This window comes from Haliotis rufescens, unplaced genomic scaffold, assembly GCF_023055435.1.
Source record: "Haliotis rufescens isolate VD_foot unplaced genomic scaffold, xgHalRufe1.0.p SCAF_1, whole genome shotgun sequence".
Classification (NCBI taxonomy): Eukaryota; Metazoa; Mollusca; class Gastropoda; order Lepetellida; family Haliotidae; genus Haliotis; species Haliotis rufescens.
The window spans coordinates 24,593,654-24,606,735 of NW_025963779.1; the positions used below are offsets into that span (position 1 = coordinate 24,593,654).

The following is a 13,082-nucleotide window of genomic DNA, read 5'->3' on the forward strand; positions in this document are numbered from 1 at the left end:
CGTGCAAATGGAGTAAATTGCCATTTTCACAATGTGTGCTTTTGTTGCCTATCATAATGTCTAGGTTACGTTTCTGCGATATGCTCTCATTGGTTTTGTTCATTACATAGCGATAGCGCCAAACATGTAACAACTTTTTCAACCATATGCGTAATATATGATATTTTAGGGGTGTGTACTTTCTTTTGTACTTCAGTTTTACATAACTCACATCAGAACGCACACTTGTTAACCATACAGTTTAAATGGATAGAGAATTGCTACATAAATATGTATATTCCTGTCTGAGCCTATACTATAATTGGATATCTAGTCTCTCCTGGTGGGAAAGTTAAACTATATTTTACAAGCACTTAAGCATTAAATTTCATTCCCGAAGACAGTTTGATCGAAAGTCATTATAAGAAACGAGTTTTTTAAAATTTTTTTTATTTACGACGCATTTCATTTCTGTTGTCCAAGGAATGGGGTTACCGGTTAATGACGCTCTCGAAATTCGTATATGTGACTTAAGGTAGAGACAAATATCTAATTCATCTGTATTTTGTAAGGGAAATATAACTGTGTACATGTACATCTTTTGTTTGCATAATGTGCATGCAACTTAATGAACATAATTGTGACCCCGAAATCGGACGAGCACATATTCGGCTTCAATTCCAAATCTAATGCCCGAAAAAAATATTCTTTGGACGTTGTAAAAAATACAAACTGGCTAATAAAACTGACAATTATTTGTCAATATATGATCTCCTTTTTATCAGTTTTAAGATTGATGGAGGAATGAAGGGGGGATACTGTGAACAAAATGAAAATATGAACAGTGACTATCTGTATTCTGTGATCCTGCATACTTTTTACACTACAAGAAAATATACAAGCTAAACGAGAAAAACTTACCTGTGTATTTTGTAACTTATTTATCTACTACAAGATGTTTAAAAAATCTGATCATAAGAGGCAAAATAGCGGTGAGAATTACAGGAATGGATCACTAAATGTCAGCAAAAACCATTTTAATGTACGGCATTATGGGAAATATCGCTTTCTCGCTCTATCACTTCCTCTAATGACTAACCATAGTCATATGAAGGAATCGGGTGTTCTTTAACTTCTTTTGAATAGTATGTACTGTAAATCTTGAAATAAACGTTAGAGTTAATTATAAATGCAAACAAATTAGCGTAGACGTAATAACCGCATTCGACGTAATAAGCGCCCAGGGCGCTCTCAAAATTAGAATATTATTTTGGTGAAAAGAAGTTGAGTTGAAAGATGAATTTCGTGGTTTATGCTGACAGCCTGAAATGTTTATGTACGACAGATATATTTTTCCCGAATTAAATTGCCCATAATTAAGTGTGCATATAACGAGTGCTTATTATACGCGAATAAATAAGTCTTGTGTACATTAATCAATCGGAAGGGGTGCTAATTGGGATTGTTTACTAGCCAATATATTAGCAAATATTGCCGTGGGCGTTTATTAGAGCGGGGCGCTTATTACGTCGAATACGGCAATTATACCTTGCATTTATGTCTCAGAAATGACAGTCACTGTTGATAAGACGGCCTCACTGGACACTTTGAATAGCGGAAATACCAACTTGAATATAAAACCAATCAACTATCTATTTCCACATTACGGTTACTGAGAACAATATGTCATCCAAAAACTAGAAATTACATAATGGACATCCGGTAGTATAACCATTGCTTGGGTGAGGACTTCCACTTTGATGACATCTACTCCGCAAACAGAATAAGCATTGATATAAGCATTGTTTTAGGGAAACACTATTGCCTTTTAGGAAGGACGTACTACTCAGCGCTATTGAGCGGTGTTATTTGCGATTTGTTTTGATAACTTGGCCTGGGGGCGGGGGGTCCAATAGCTAAATAGGGCCATAAATCAGTCAACTTCTTTTTTACGCAGAAATACGTGGATTGTTGTTAAAGCACATATGTCTCTACTATTAAATTATATTTAAGTAGATAGTGCGAAAATTTCAACATTCCGTCCATATGTATAATTTGAAACGCGACTTGGAAAAATCTCAGCTCTCTTTTATGATTATAACCAACATCAGCCCACACTGAGGACAATTCATTAATGTTGTTTCACGTATATACTTTTTTATCGTATAGAAACACATAACGCATGCGACCCATATCGTGGCCAAGAGGGAATATTGCTATACCGCGAGAAAGCGATAGAGCGAGAAAGCGATAAAACAATAAAGCGAGAAAGCGAGAAAGCGAGAAAAGCGATGTCCCCTCTCGGCCACAATAGTTGAGGCATGTCATCGTATCAATGATCATGATGTCAGTCACTGGATTGTCTGGTCCAGACTCGATTATTTACAAACCGCCGTCATATAGCTGGAGTGCGTTGTTAAACAACAAACGAACAAACAAATCATATTACATTGCGCATGTACTGGAGGCTAGCAATGCAACATATAAATATGTCTCCTCGAGTCTTTTGTACAGTTCAAACATCCTGTTACTTACATTGAATAAGTTAATGTAAACACAACAGAGCCGCATCATGAACTGAAAGATGAACCACAACCAGGATTCTCTGACGAAAGCTATGCAAGGAGGAGTTACTTCCCTTATTTGCCAAGGCGGCGTAGGATCAAAGACGGCCAACGATAAACCGAAGTAGTTGCTTTCATAACCATGGATTCTTATCAGACCAAGATATCTGGTCTATGTTTCAATTCGAAAATACACATCTGAATGACGTATTTAATTTATGTCAAATATGTGTTGAAATGAAAAGATATATATAGTGTTATACCTTATGTCATTCTTCAAATTACCCGTGAAGATCCGGGGTAGAATAGGTCTTTAGCAATCCATGCTTGTCGTAAAAGGCGTCTATGCTTGTCATGAGAGGCGACTAACGGAATCGGGTGGTCAGGCTCACTGACTTGGTTGATGCTTGTCATCGTATCCCAATTGCGTGGATCGATGCTCATGATGTCAATCACTGGATCGTCTGGTCCAGACTCAATTATTGACAGACAGCCGTCAAATAGCTGGAATACTGCTAAGTGCGGCGTTAAACAAAAAACCAAAACAACAACAACAACAACAACAACAAAAACAATCATTCTTCAAGGACTGTCACTCTTGTTAATACATGATAGCTAATATAGAGGAACATACTTCACCTTTATTCATCCCATATTAAACTTCGGAGAAACGACAATTATATTTGCCGAAACGCATGGGATGGCCACTGTTTACAAATATGCTGTATGTGTTACAACTTTGTTCTTGGTCAGATGATAGCCACGTATAAGTAAGGGGAAGAGGTGGTTCGACCAGTCAGGGGAATTCGTACATTTCCAAACAGAGAATGCAAACCCCCACCCTCCTGGCATCAAATTTTTGTTTGTTTGTTTTATGTTGTTTAACGTCGCACTCAACAATATTCTAGCTATATGACAGCGGTTTGTAAATTATCGAGCCTGGACCACACAATCCAGTGATTGACATCATGAGCATCGATCCCTGCAATTGGTAGACGAAGACTCGCATCTTTCCGTAATTTGTCCCGGAATCGCACGACTTTGTCGCGATAGCCCTGGCGATGCTATGGCAGGAGGAGTTACCTCCCTTCCGACTACACTTGACGCGGCGTATCAGTGACAGTCCAGTGCAGACGACACTTAGTTTCACTGGATATAATGTGACGGGCGAGGCAGACCTCACACCTATCTCAACTCAGGGTAATACCGATGTTCCCTTGGAGAATATACTCTTACTATTTCAAAATCAACTTCTCATTTCATCGACTGGCTATCATATGCCTAATAAATCAATGGTATTTTGATATGTTTGTGTGTAACTATTGCAATATAAATTGTATAAATATGAAAAAAGTATGAAACTATCATTTTTGAATCTGTGAATGAAATGTTATATCTATTTAAGACATTGTAAATACTAATCAATGCAGTAAATCATACGTAGCCTATGGTGTCATATATTAAAATTGATATGCATTTGCAATATTGATGATTCTAATCAACTCAAAGGTCGGTGTTTTCGAGTGAAATCTTCACTATCATTATCTCCCCGACGACATCTATATCTGTCGCAACATGCTTAGATAGCATATACAACACACACCTATGGGTTCACTTTGACCCGTTGAATCGTGACATAATTTCCTTTCCCGTCGTGGTCATCGAGGGTGAGTACATACGAAATGGCAGGCGCGTATTATATGTAATTTGAGCCTGTGTAGGTTAGTGTGTATCATATGTGTCTCCCGTGCCATGTTGATCTGTCATGGTAGACAGCCAGAGGGACTCGTCAAGCACAGCCAACAGTCGAACCAAGAAGTGGGTGTCCCCGCGTCCGTAAACAACATGGCTGTGCTCGGCGATCGTGAACTGGTACTGCAGTAGTTATATCGAGAGCAGAAAGTAGATAGGATGCTATATTTCCATGTTTGTAGATCGAGTTGTGTTAGGCTAATGGATATCATAATCCTTCAGCACGGATGCGTAGATTGTGTTATCATGTGATGTGATTTGTACACTTCTAGTGTCATTCTCAAAGATCGACATGATATCCCAAACACCATTTGTACACTACTAGTGTCATTACTCAAAGATCGACATGATCACCCACACAACCTTTGTACACTACTGGTGTGATAACTCAAGAATCGACATGATGTCCCAAAAAACATTTATACAGCAGCAGTGTCATAACTCACCTATCATTATGTCCAACGTTAGTGTCTTTATTTACAGACTGGTCTAACATAATATCCTGTATTAGATATGTTCTGAGTCTTCGCAATTCAGAGGAGCGACCATTAGCTGTGGCAGAATCCGCTGAACGTGGGTTCGATTATGAACCTTTGTCTCTCGGAGCCTCACCCGTGCATCACCGTACATGTGTTTCATCAAAGTGAACTTCTTGAAAAGCTTGACTTTCATCCTTCCTTTATGGCAGTATTATCTATATGAACTCTCGTGAACAATCACAAAACTAATACTTGTATGCGGTTTGAAGTTTGCCTTTCAACGTGTATATGTCTTTGCTTGTCAGGTCGAGGTGGTGCATCTCCAGGAGAAGCTGCCCAGGCCGCTGTGAAAGCCGTGGCTAAGTTTGACAACCAGCATCTGCAGAAGGTGTTTTTGGTTACAATCGACAAATCCATCGGCGACATATTGTATACCCAGTGTGAATACAAAGGAAGTCCTCTCCGTCGTGAGAAAAACTTTAAACGTCGAAACTCCATGCAGAAGTTAATGTCCTTTAGGAATTGTATATCCTCTGCAGTTTCAAGAACAGAGGATGAGGATAGGGCTAGCTATGGAGATGAAAGGAGAGATGAAACCAATTTTCACCGAAATCAATATACAGGATCGATCGAGGGAAATGAGAATCACAACAGATATAGACCAGAAAGTGAGTATGCCGGTAGGTGTAGAAAAGTATCAACAGACTACCGTTCAGGTTCTCACCGCAACAGATACCAGAACCGCAGATACCCGGATGAGGGGTACGGACCAATTACCCATGGGTATGAAGATAGTGAGAGTGATGAAACCTTTATACATACAGGAGCGGTGAACACAAGTGAGAAACGCCACAGAGATAGGCGATCTGAAACGGTTCCAGGTTCACGTACTGTGAATGACCAAGGTTGGTCAATGGGACCGGGATCTTCTAGGGCAGCGGTATGGGATAATGCTTTCATGCCTGACCGTGAAAACAGATGTGACACACGAGAAGCAGGGCACAGGCATGTAGATGGACAGGGTGATGATTATGGAAGACCAGTAAAGACCATGCAGACAAACCCGGGTGACACGACACACAGAAATAATGCACATCGCGAAGGAGTTGATGGGCATGGACAGGAAAGGGAAGGCTACTCTGGGTACAACAAAGCAAACAATGAGACCATGTTTTCTTTACCGGACCGAAATCACAATGGCGATACAAGGGGTGAATCTGGAAACAGGTCGCTGAACGTTGCTGACGTACATTCAAGTCACATCCCATCACAATCTTTTCCAAGGCATTCCAGGTCAGATCCTGTATCTTTTCGTGCAATGTTACAGGCAAACATCTATAACGCGCCCCACCGGGACACCACACATGACAGCCATCATTTGAGTTACAAGGGATACTCCACTGATAGACATGGCGATGATGGTAGGCGACAACAACAGTGGCAACAATCCAAGACAACCAAGGCAACTCTTGTCGTCGGTCAGACATGTTTGGATGAAAGCGCATCTGGATTTGATCACAATGGCAGTGTCCTCCATGGCACTAGTCGCTCACCCTATCCATTGACCGTCAACCTTGATGCCGTCGGCGGAGAGCTAAGGAATGTAAGACATTCTTCAATTACAGACAGGATACGAGGCATGGATAATTCCACCAGACCAGAAGTCGTAATAAAGATTGAAATCAATGGAGTTCCCTATGGGGATAGTACAGTCCCGCCTGGAAATAGCAGTGGGAAGGTAGCAAGGAAGGGAAGTAGCAATGATGTCAAGCTCTTTGATATGAGTGATACCAGAAGTCCTATTTATATTGGCCCAATCACAGACCCAAAATGGCTGAAGAAATGCGGCCATGTGTTCTGTCGGGAGTGCATAGATGACAGCTTCAAGAAGTTCAAACCCGTGTGTCCCAGCTGCAACATGGTGTATGGCGTCCTGACGGGGAACCAGCCGGAGGGGTCCATGGATGTCGCCTTCAGCGGGGAGCACCTGCCTGGGTATGAGACCTGTGGCACCATCAGTATCACATACCATCTGCCTAGTGGCATACAGAGGGTAAGTGTCATTGGAGTTACTAAAATGCGTGGCGTGTATATACATTAATATATACGTGTCAGACTCAAACGTACACGTTGAAGTAATGTGAAATATTTTAATAGTGATGTAGTGTTTACAACAAAAGAACAATACAAAAAGCATGAAGAAATTGGATATTTTATATATGTCTGAAACGACATGTTGGAGTTTTCTTCATTTCCTACCCTTTTCGCAAACACCTCATGTCATCACTGAATTTCAGTGATCCATTCGTATATTTTTTCATTTGTCTTTTCCGCCCAGTGGTATTTGTTTCGGCAGATAATAGAGACTTGTAATTTTCTGACGTAGACGTTATATATACATTTATGTGCAGCCTGATGTTTGGGTGTGATGTTTTTAAAACTTAAACTATACCACATGGTATTGCAGGAAGACCACCCGAACCCAGGACAGCCCTACAAGGGAACAACGAGACGAACTTTCCTGCCAGACTGCCGAGAAGGAAGAGATGTTCTCCGTCTCCTGAGGAAAGTGTTTGACAGGAAGTTAACCTTTACCATCGGTCGTTCTACAACTACCGGTCAAGAGAATGTCGTAACGTGGAACGACATCCACCATAAGACGAACATAGAAGGTGGACCCACGAGGTAAACAGATGGTGTTTCTATGCGTCGAAATTATAATGTTATTTGAACTATTTGTTTCGAAGCAGTTGAAATACTTCTGTTCAGATCAGTAGCACCAATACAAGTATTCAGCAAGCTGTCATATTCTCAAGTACATATTACTAGTTATCCCGCGATATGCCAAGGAGAGGCACGGGCCACCGAGCCGTGGATGCCCGTGCCTATAATAAAAACAGAAGATGAGATTGGGTTAAATGGCCGAGGATGTGCAGGTACTAGTGGGCTGCTAAGCTGCTAATTGTGTATACCAAAATGCTACCGTTGCCATGGCCACTAGCGTGGCCAATGGCGATTCGCAGCTAGCACTGCTGGCCTGAGACTGCTACCGCTGTCCGGCCCCCACAGTAGCATATTTAAATGCTACCATTGCTTAACAACTACTACGCTGCCAAAAGCAACTCCACGCTGCCAAAAGCAACTCCACGCTGCTGGCCTAAGTCAGACTACCGCTGCCCGGCCCCAGGTAGCTGGCAAAAGCAGATCCCACTGCCTGGCCCCATTAGCAAAACCACTGTGCGACTACCGCCGCGGACCCAACTGTCAGCTACCGCTTGACAAGACGACTTCCGCCGCCGGCCCATATACGTGGCATTTGTTTGCCCCAACGTATGTTATTTTACGATTCCCCTGCTGAAAAGTCGGGAAAGACAAGGTTCCCACTGAGAAGCAGGTAACCCTGGAAAGGTTCCCGCTGAAAAGCAGATAGCCTTAAGCACGAGTATTAATTTGGAAGCAAGTTAATTTGTTACTAGCAGTGTAGCCCACAAGAACCCCGCCACAAAGCACCAGAGTGCTACCCCACACCCATGGCCACGCGATACGCGGAGATAGCATTGTTGTCCCGCTTGCCTATGTACTGAAAAGAAACACTAACCTGTGGAGATAACATCCTTACTGGCGCCAAACAAGCGCCAGGGCATGCAATAAATTGTCCGTAAACACACACAGTCCTTTGTCACTGAGGTGGACGCCCTCCCAGGCGTACCATGTCTTGTCTGATGCCAGGATCTGGGGATGTGGCACTATTGTATCGCCGAGCTCTTTGACTTGGTTGACCAGTTGGCGGTTGATATTCTTCCGCATCCCCTCGATCTTTAGTGGATCCCTGGCATCGTGCCAGTAGCCCCTGGGCAGTATTGAGGACACGATGATCTTGGTGTCAGGAAGCTGGAGTTGTATCCGAAGGATTGATGCCACCATGTCAAGGTAGAGTTGGCTGCCCTTGACCGAGCACAGGTCGTTGGAGCCCAGGTGAATGATGAGGGCTCTGGGGCTGCACCGTGTAGCCTTGACCTGTGCATCTAGAATGGTGTCCAGCTCCTTCCACCTCATGCCCCCTCGTGCCAGCCGTAGCATCCTCGGTTGGTTCGGACTGGTGCCCTTCAGGAGCAAGTACTGCCATGCCCTGGCCATGTAGCTGGATCCCACCATCCAAACTCTTGTAGCTGGTGTGTGGACTGGAACTGGTGTAAGGCATTGATGCCTGTTTGTTAAGTGGCCCATGTATTTGTAGACAGAGATTGTTGTAGGAGGCTGCTGGCTTCCTGCCTCAGATCAGCCATATGTTGCACTGGATAGGTGTGGGGTGCTGGTGCTGCCTCCCGGAAGTGTTTGAGCTGAAACCTCGAGAGAGCATCGGCAATAGTGTTAGCAGTGGAACATACATACTTTGCCTTAAACATAATATTATGTTGGAGGCACTGCAGGATTAGGCGACGGAGTAGACTCATCACTCTGGGAGCCTTGGTCGACTGCTTGATGATTATTGCTACGACGGCTTGGTTGTCGCAGTAAAAGAGGACCTTTTTGTTTGTGAGTTGCTTGCCCCAGAGATGGATGGCCAGTGTGATGGGGAACAGCTCCAGGAGCGTGAAGTCCCGTGTAGTTCCATCCGTCACCCACTAGGTTGGCCATGCGCCGTTAAACCATTTGCACTGCATGTAGGCCCCAAAGCCGGCACCACCCGCTGCGTCTGAAAACAGCTGTCTACCCATAGTTGGTCCTGAAACACTGAAATGCCGTTATAACTCGTAAGAAATGTTAACCACATTTGTAGGTCTTCCTTGATCCAGCTTGTAATCTTAATGTGGTGAAATGGTTGCTTACCTTTGCTAAGCAGATCGATTAGCCTTCGGCTGAATACCCTTGCCATTGGTATAGCCCTGCACATAAAGTTAAGCTTGCCTATGAGGGACTGAAGCGCCCTTTTTGTGACCTTGATGTTACCTGTTGACAGGATGTCTTGGATTTCCCTTGTCGCCTCCTTGATCTTGGACTCTGGGATTCTGATCTGCATTGCAATGGTGTCGATTTCAAGCCCTAGGAATGTCAGTTTGGTCGTGGGGCCCACCGTCTTGTCGTGCACAATAGGGACCCCAAGCTGTTCTAGTGTATTCACGCATTCCGTTGCGGTTGTCTGAGCAGTGGCTGGTGCCTGCTGTGCCCCTCGTTAGGAAGTCATCCAGGTAATGCATGATCTGACACGTTGGAAGATGTGATTGCAAGCACCATTGCAAGAAGGTACTAAACGTTTCAAATATGGCGCAAGATATGGAGCAGCCAAATGGTAAGCATTTATCGAAATAGAACTCACCTTAGAATCTGATGCCTAGTAGCTCGAAATTGGATGGGTGGACTGGTATAATTCTAAAGGCCAACGGAATGTCGAATTTTGCTAGTAGTGCTCCCTTTCCCAGTTGTTGAACCATATGCGTAGCTTCATCAAATCTGGCATACACAACGGAGGAGGCCTCTGTGTCTATGAAGTCATTTATAGATTTACCCCTGGGATAGGATAGATGGTGAATTAGACGGAATTCCTCCGCATGCTTACCCAGATGCTGACCATAGCCTGGCCTACTTGGAGGTTGTCTAGGGGGGTGTCCTTGAAGGGGCCCGCCATCCTGCCAAGGTCGACTTTCTTTTGTAGTTTTTGTTTCACATAGCCTGCTGTGTCTTGGTGCGTGGCTGATCGCAAGTTCCGTGCCAGGCGACCCCTTCGGCTTCCCTGAAACTGGAGCTTAAAGCCAAAGCTAAAACCTACCCATAAATAATTTGCATCTCTGTAATTGACCCTAGCATATTGGCGTAACCAGGGTGCCATTTCATTGAGATCCACGGGGGAAGGGGCCATTGAATGTACCTGCCTTGACGGCTGGTTTTCTGTTAGAGAAAGGCTGATTGGGCTTGTATGGGGTCGGTTGGACCCCATTCCCTCGAAAGCAGGTCCTAGAGCTGTGGGAATGTTTGCCACACTTACCGCATTTGTGAGTGTACTTACAGTTGACCCTGCTACAGCCAAGTTTATTGAAATCCCAGCATACCTGACTGGCGATGTCCCCCTGTACGCGTGTCATTGCGCCCCGTCCGCCTGATTCTGGTTGTCGTACCGGCTGTGTGACCATGTACTTCAGCCACAACTCCCCGTCGATGTTGTCGCAGTGACGTGAGGGGTCCCTTGACATTCTGTGTCGGAATTGTTGGTCGTAGGTTGACCAGGCATCCCCCCCGAATCGAAGTGCCGCCGTTCTTATGGTTTCCATGTAGGACAGCAACCCCTGGGTTGTGCGGACCTCGGAGTGCCTACTAACATAGATATACATGAAAATGTGGAAAGCTGAAGTCCAGCTTGCCAGGGACAGGCGATTTGGTTGCTGCTTTATTGGTTTAAAAATTATCTTACCTGAGGAGTCGTACGCCATGGTAATCGTAACGTCCTCGTGACTTCCCTCGGTGTTTGGTAGGATTGTGCCGAGGTCGACAAACTCGCCTCGCCAGATTTTTTCCCTCACCTGTTGTTTGATGTGTGCGTCTATTCCATCCGCACGGAAGGATAGGGAATCCCCGTATCCTGCGTTGTGATTGGCTGGCCAAGCCGCGTCACCGTCGGCCTCGTTGTGAGCATCGGGGATTCTCCCTATGTTGGGCGAAATAGCGGGAGAACTAAAACCAAGCTTTACCTGTTGGTTTGCGCTAACTTGGCCGGGCGCTGAATGTTCCAGCAACTGGAGTATTTTTTCCAGTTGCTCGTTTACCTGGGTAGCCGAGTTGGCAGCCTGCGCGGCATTTACAAGCTGCGCCGATTGCACATTAATTCTGTTGCCACCTTCGATATTTCCGTTATTGGCAGACTCGCCATCAGCTGTTGCCTCCTGCATAATGTGTACTCCCGGGGTTTGTCTTCTGGTTGTCCTGGCCTGCTTTGCTCCCCTCACCAGCTTGTGGTTGACGGCTGCTCTTCTCTTGGGAGGCATCACGAAAGGTCGAGGTGGTGAGTTGGTATTCCACAAGCGTAAAAATGTCCCGAGGATGAAGTTCGGGAGTAGAACGGAATAAATGCGATACGGCGAGTGCTCGAATAGATGGTATTCAAAGTGTAATCGGCGAAACGGTCGCGACTGGTTACAAAGGAAACGTACAAAGCGAAAGCGATTAGATACAGTCACACGCGTGTGTACTTAAGGAAGGACTGTCTGCGAATGTCGGACTGTAACAAAAGGCGGGATGATGCTTGCGCGGGATTATTCCCCGGGCACGGTGCAGAGTGGTGACCCGGGGGTGATTGAGTTACGAGCGGTGATTGGGTTACGGACGTAATTAGCCAATGGTTTGGATACGCGGGATAAAGTCATTTAGTAGTTAGTACTAAATGTAAATACTCTCGAGAAAGGATAAGCATAAACAGTAACAAATCCTACATGAATCTTACTAATTAAAACTGGCATTACATTGCTCTGATTTAGTCTTGGCGACAGCTTCGAGAAGTTCAAACCCGTGTGTCCCAGTTGCAACATAGTGTATGGCGTCCTGACGGGGAACCAGCCGAAGGGGTCCATGGATGTCACCTTCAGCGGGGAGCACCTGCCTGGGTATGAGACCTGTGGCACCATCAGTATCACATACCATCTGCCTAGTGGCCTACAGAGGGTAAGTGTCATTGCAGTTACTAAAATGCATGGCTTCTATACACATTTATATATACGTGTCAGACTCAAACGTCAAGTTTAAGTTGGTACACGTTGAAGTAATGTGAAATATTTTATTAGTGATGCATTGTTTACAGCCAAATAACAAATTACAAAAGGCAGGAAGAAATTGGATATTTTTATATATTTCTTCATTTCTAACCCTTTTCGCAAACACCTCGTGTCATCACTGAATTTCAGTGATCCATTCGTATATTTTTTCTTTTGTCTTTTCCGCCCAGTTGTGTCTGTTTCGGCAGATAACAGAGACATGTAATTATCTGGCGTAGACGTTACATATACATGTATATATGTGCAGCCTGATGTTTGGGTGTGATGTTATTAAAACTTAAACTATACCACATGGTCTCGCAGGAAGACCACCCGAACCCAGGACAGCCCTACAAGGGAACAACGAGACGAGCTTTCCTGCCAGACTGCCGTGAAGGTAGAGATGTTCTCCGCCTCCTGAGGAAGGCGTTTGACAGGAAGTTAACCTTTACCATCGGTCGTTCTACAACTACCGGTCAAGAGAATGTCGTAACGTGGAACGACATCCACCATAAGACGAACATGGAAGGTGGACCTACGAGGTAAACAGATGGTGTTTCTTTATGCAT

At 44.4% G+C, this 13,082-nt stretch overlaps 1 protein-coding gene across 7 annotated transcripts in view; it reads left to right on the forward strand.

Annotated features, from left to right (window-relative positions):
• The window catches only part of LOC124131666, a 47,801-nt gene that overhangs the window by 32,255 nt on the left and 2,464 nt on the right, over positions 1-13,082 (forward strand). For 5 of the 7 annotated variants that reach the window (XR_007220177.1, XM_048393723.1, XM_048393719.1 and 2 more), the window contains exons 4-7: positions 5,353-6,827; positions 7,242-7,459; positions 12,241-12,424; positions 12,838-13,055. Coding sequence is in view for 6 of the 7 variants with exons in the window: in XM_048393723.1 (XP_048249680.1) it covers positions 5,353-6,827; positions 7,242-7,459; positions 12,241-12,424; positions 12,838-13,055 (2,095 nt within the window). In the remaining variant the exon portion in view is untranslated. Of the gene's footprint in view, positions 1-5,352; positions 6,828-7,241; positions 7,460-9,734; positions 10,971-12,240; positions 12,425-12,837; positions 13,056-13,082 lie in introns of those variants that run through there. The other 2 variants (XM_048393728.1, XM_048393729.1) reach the window with 2 other exon arrangements.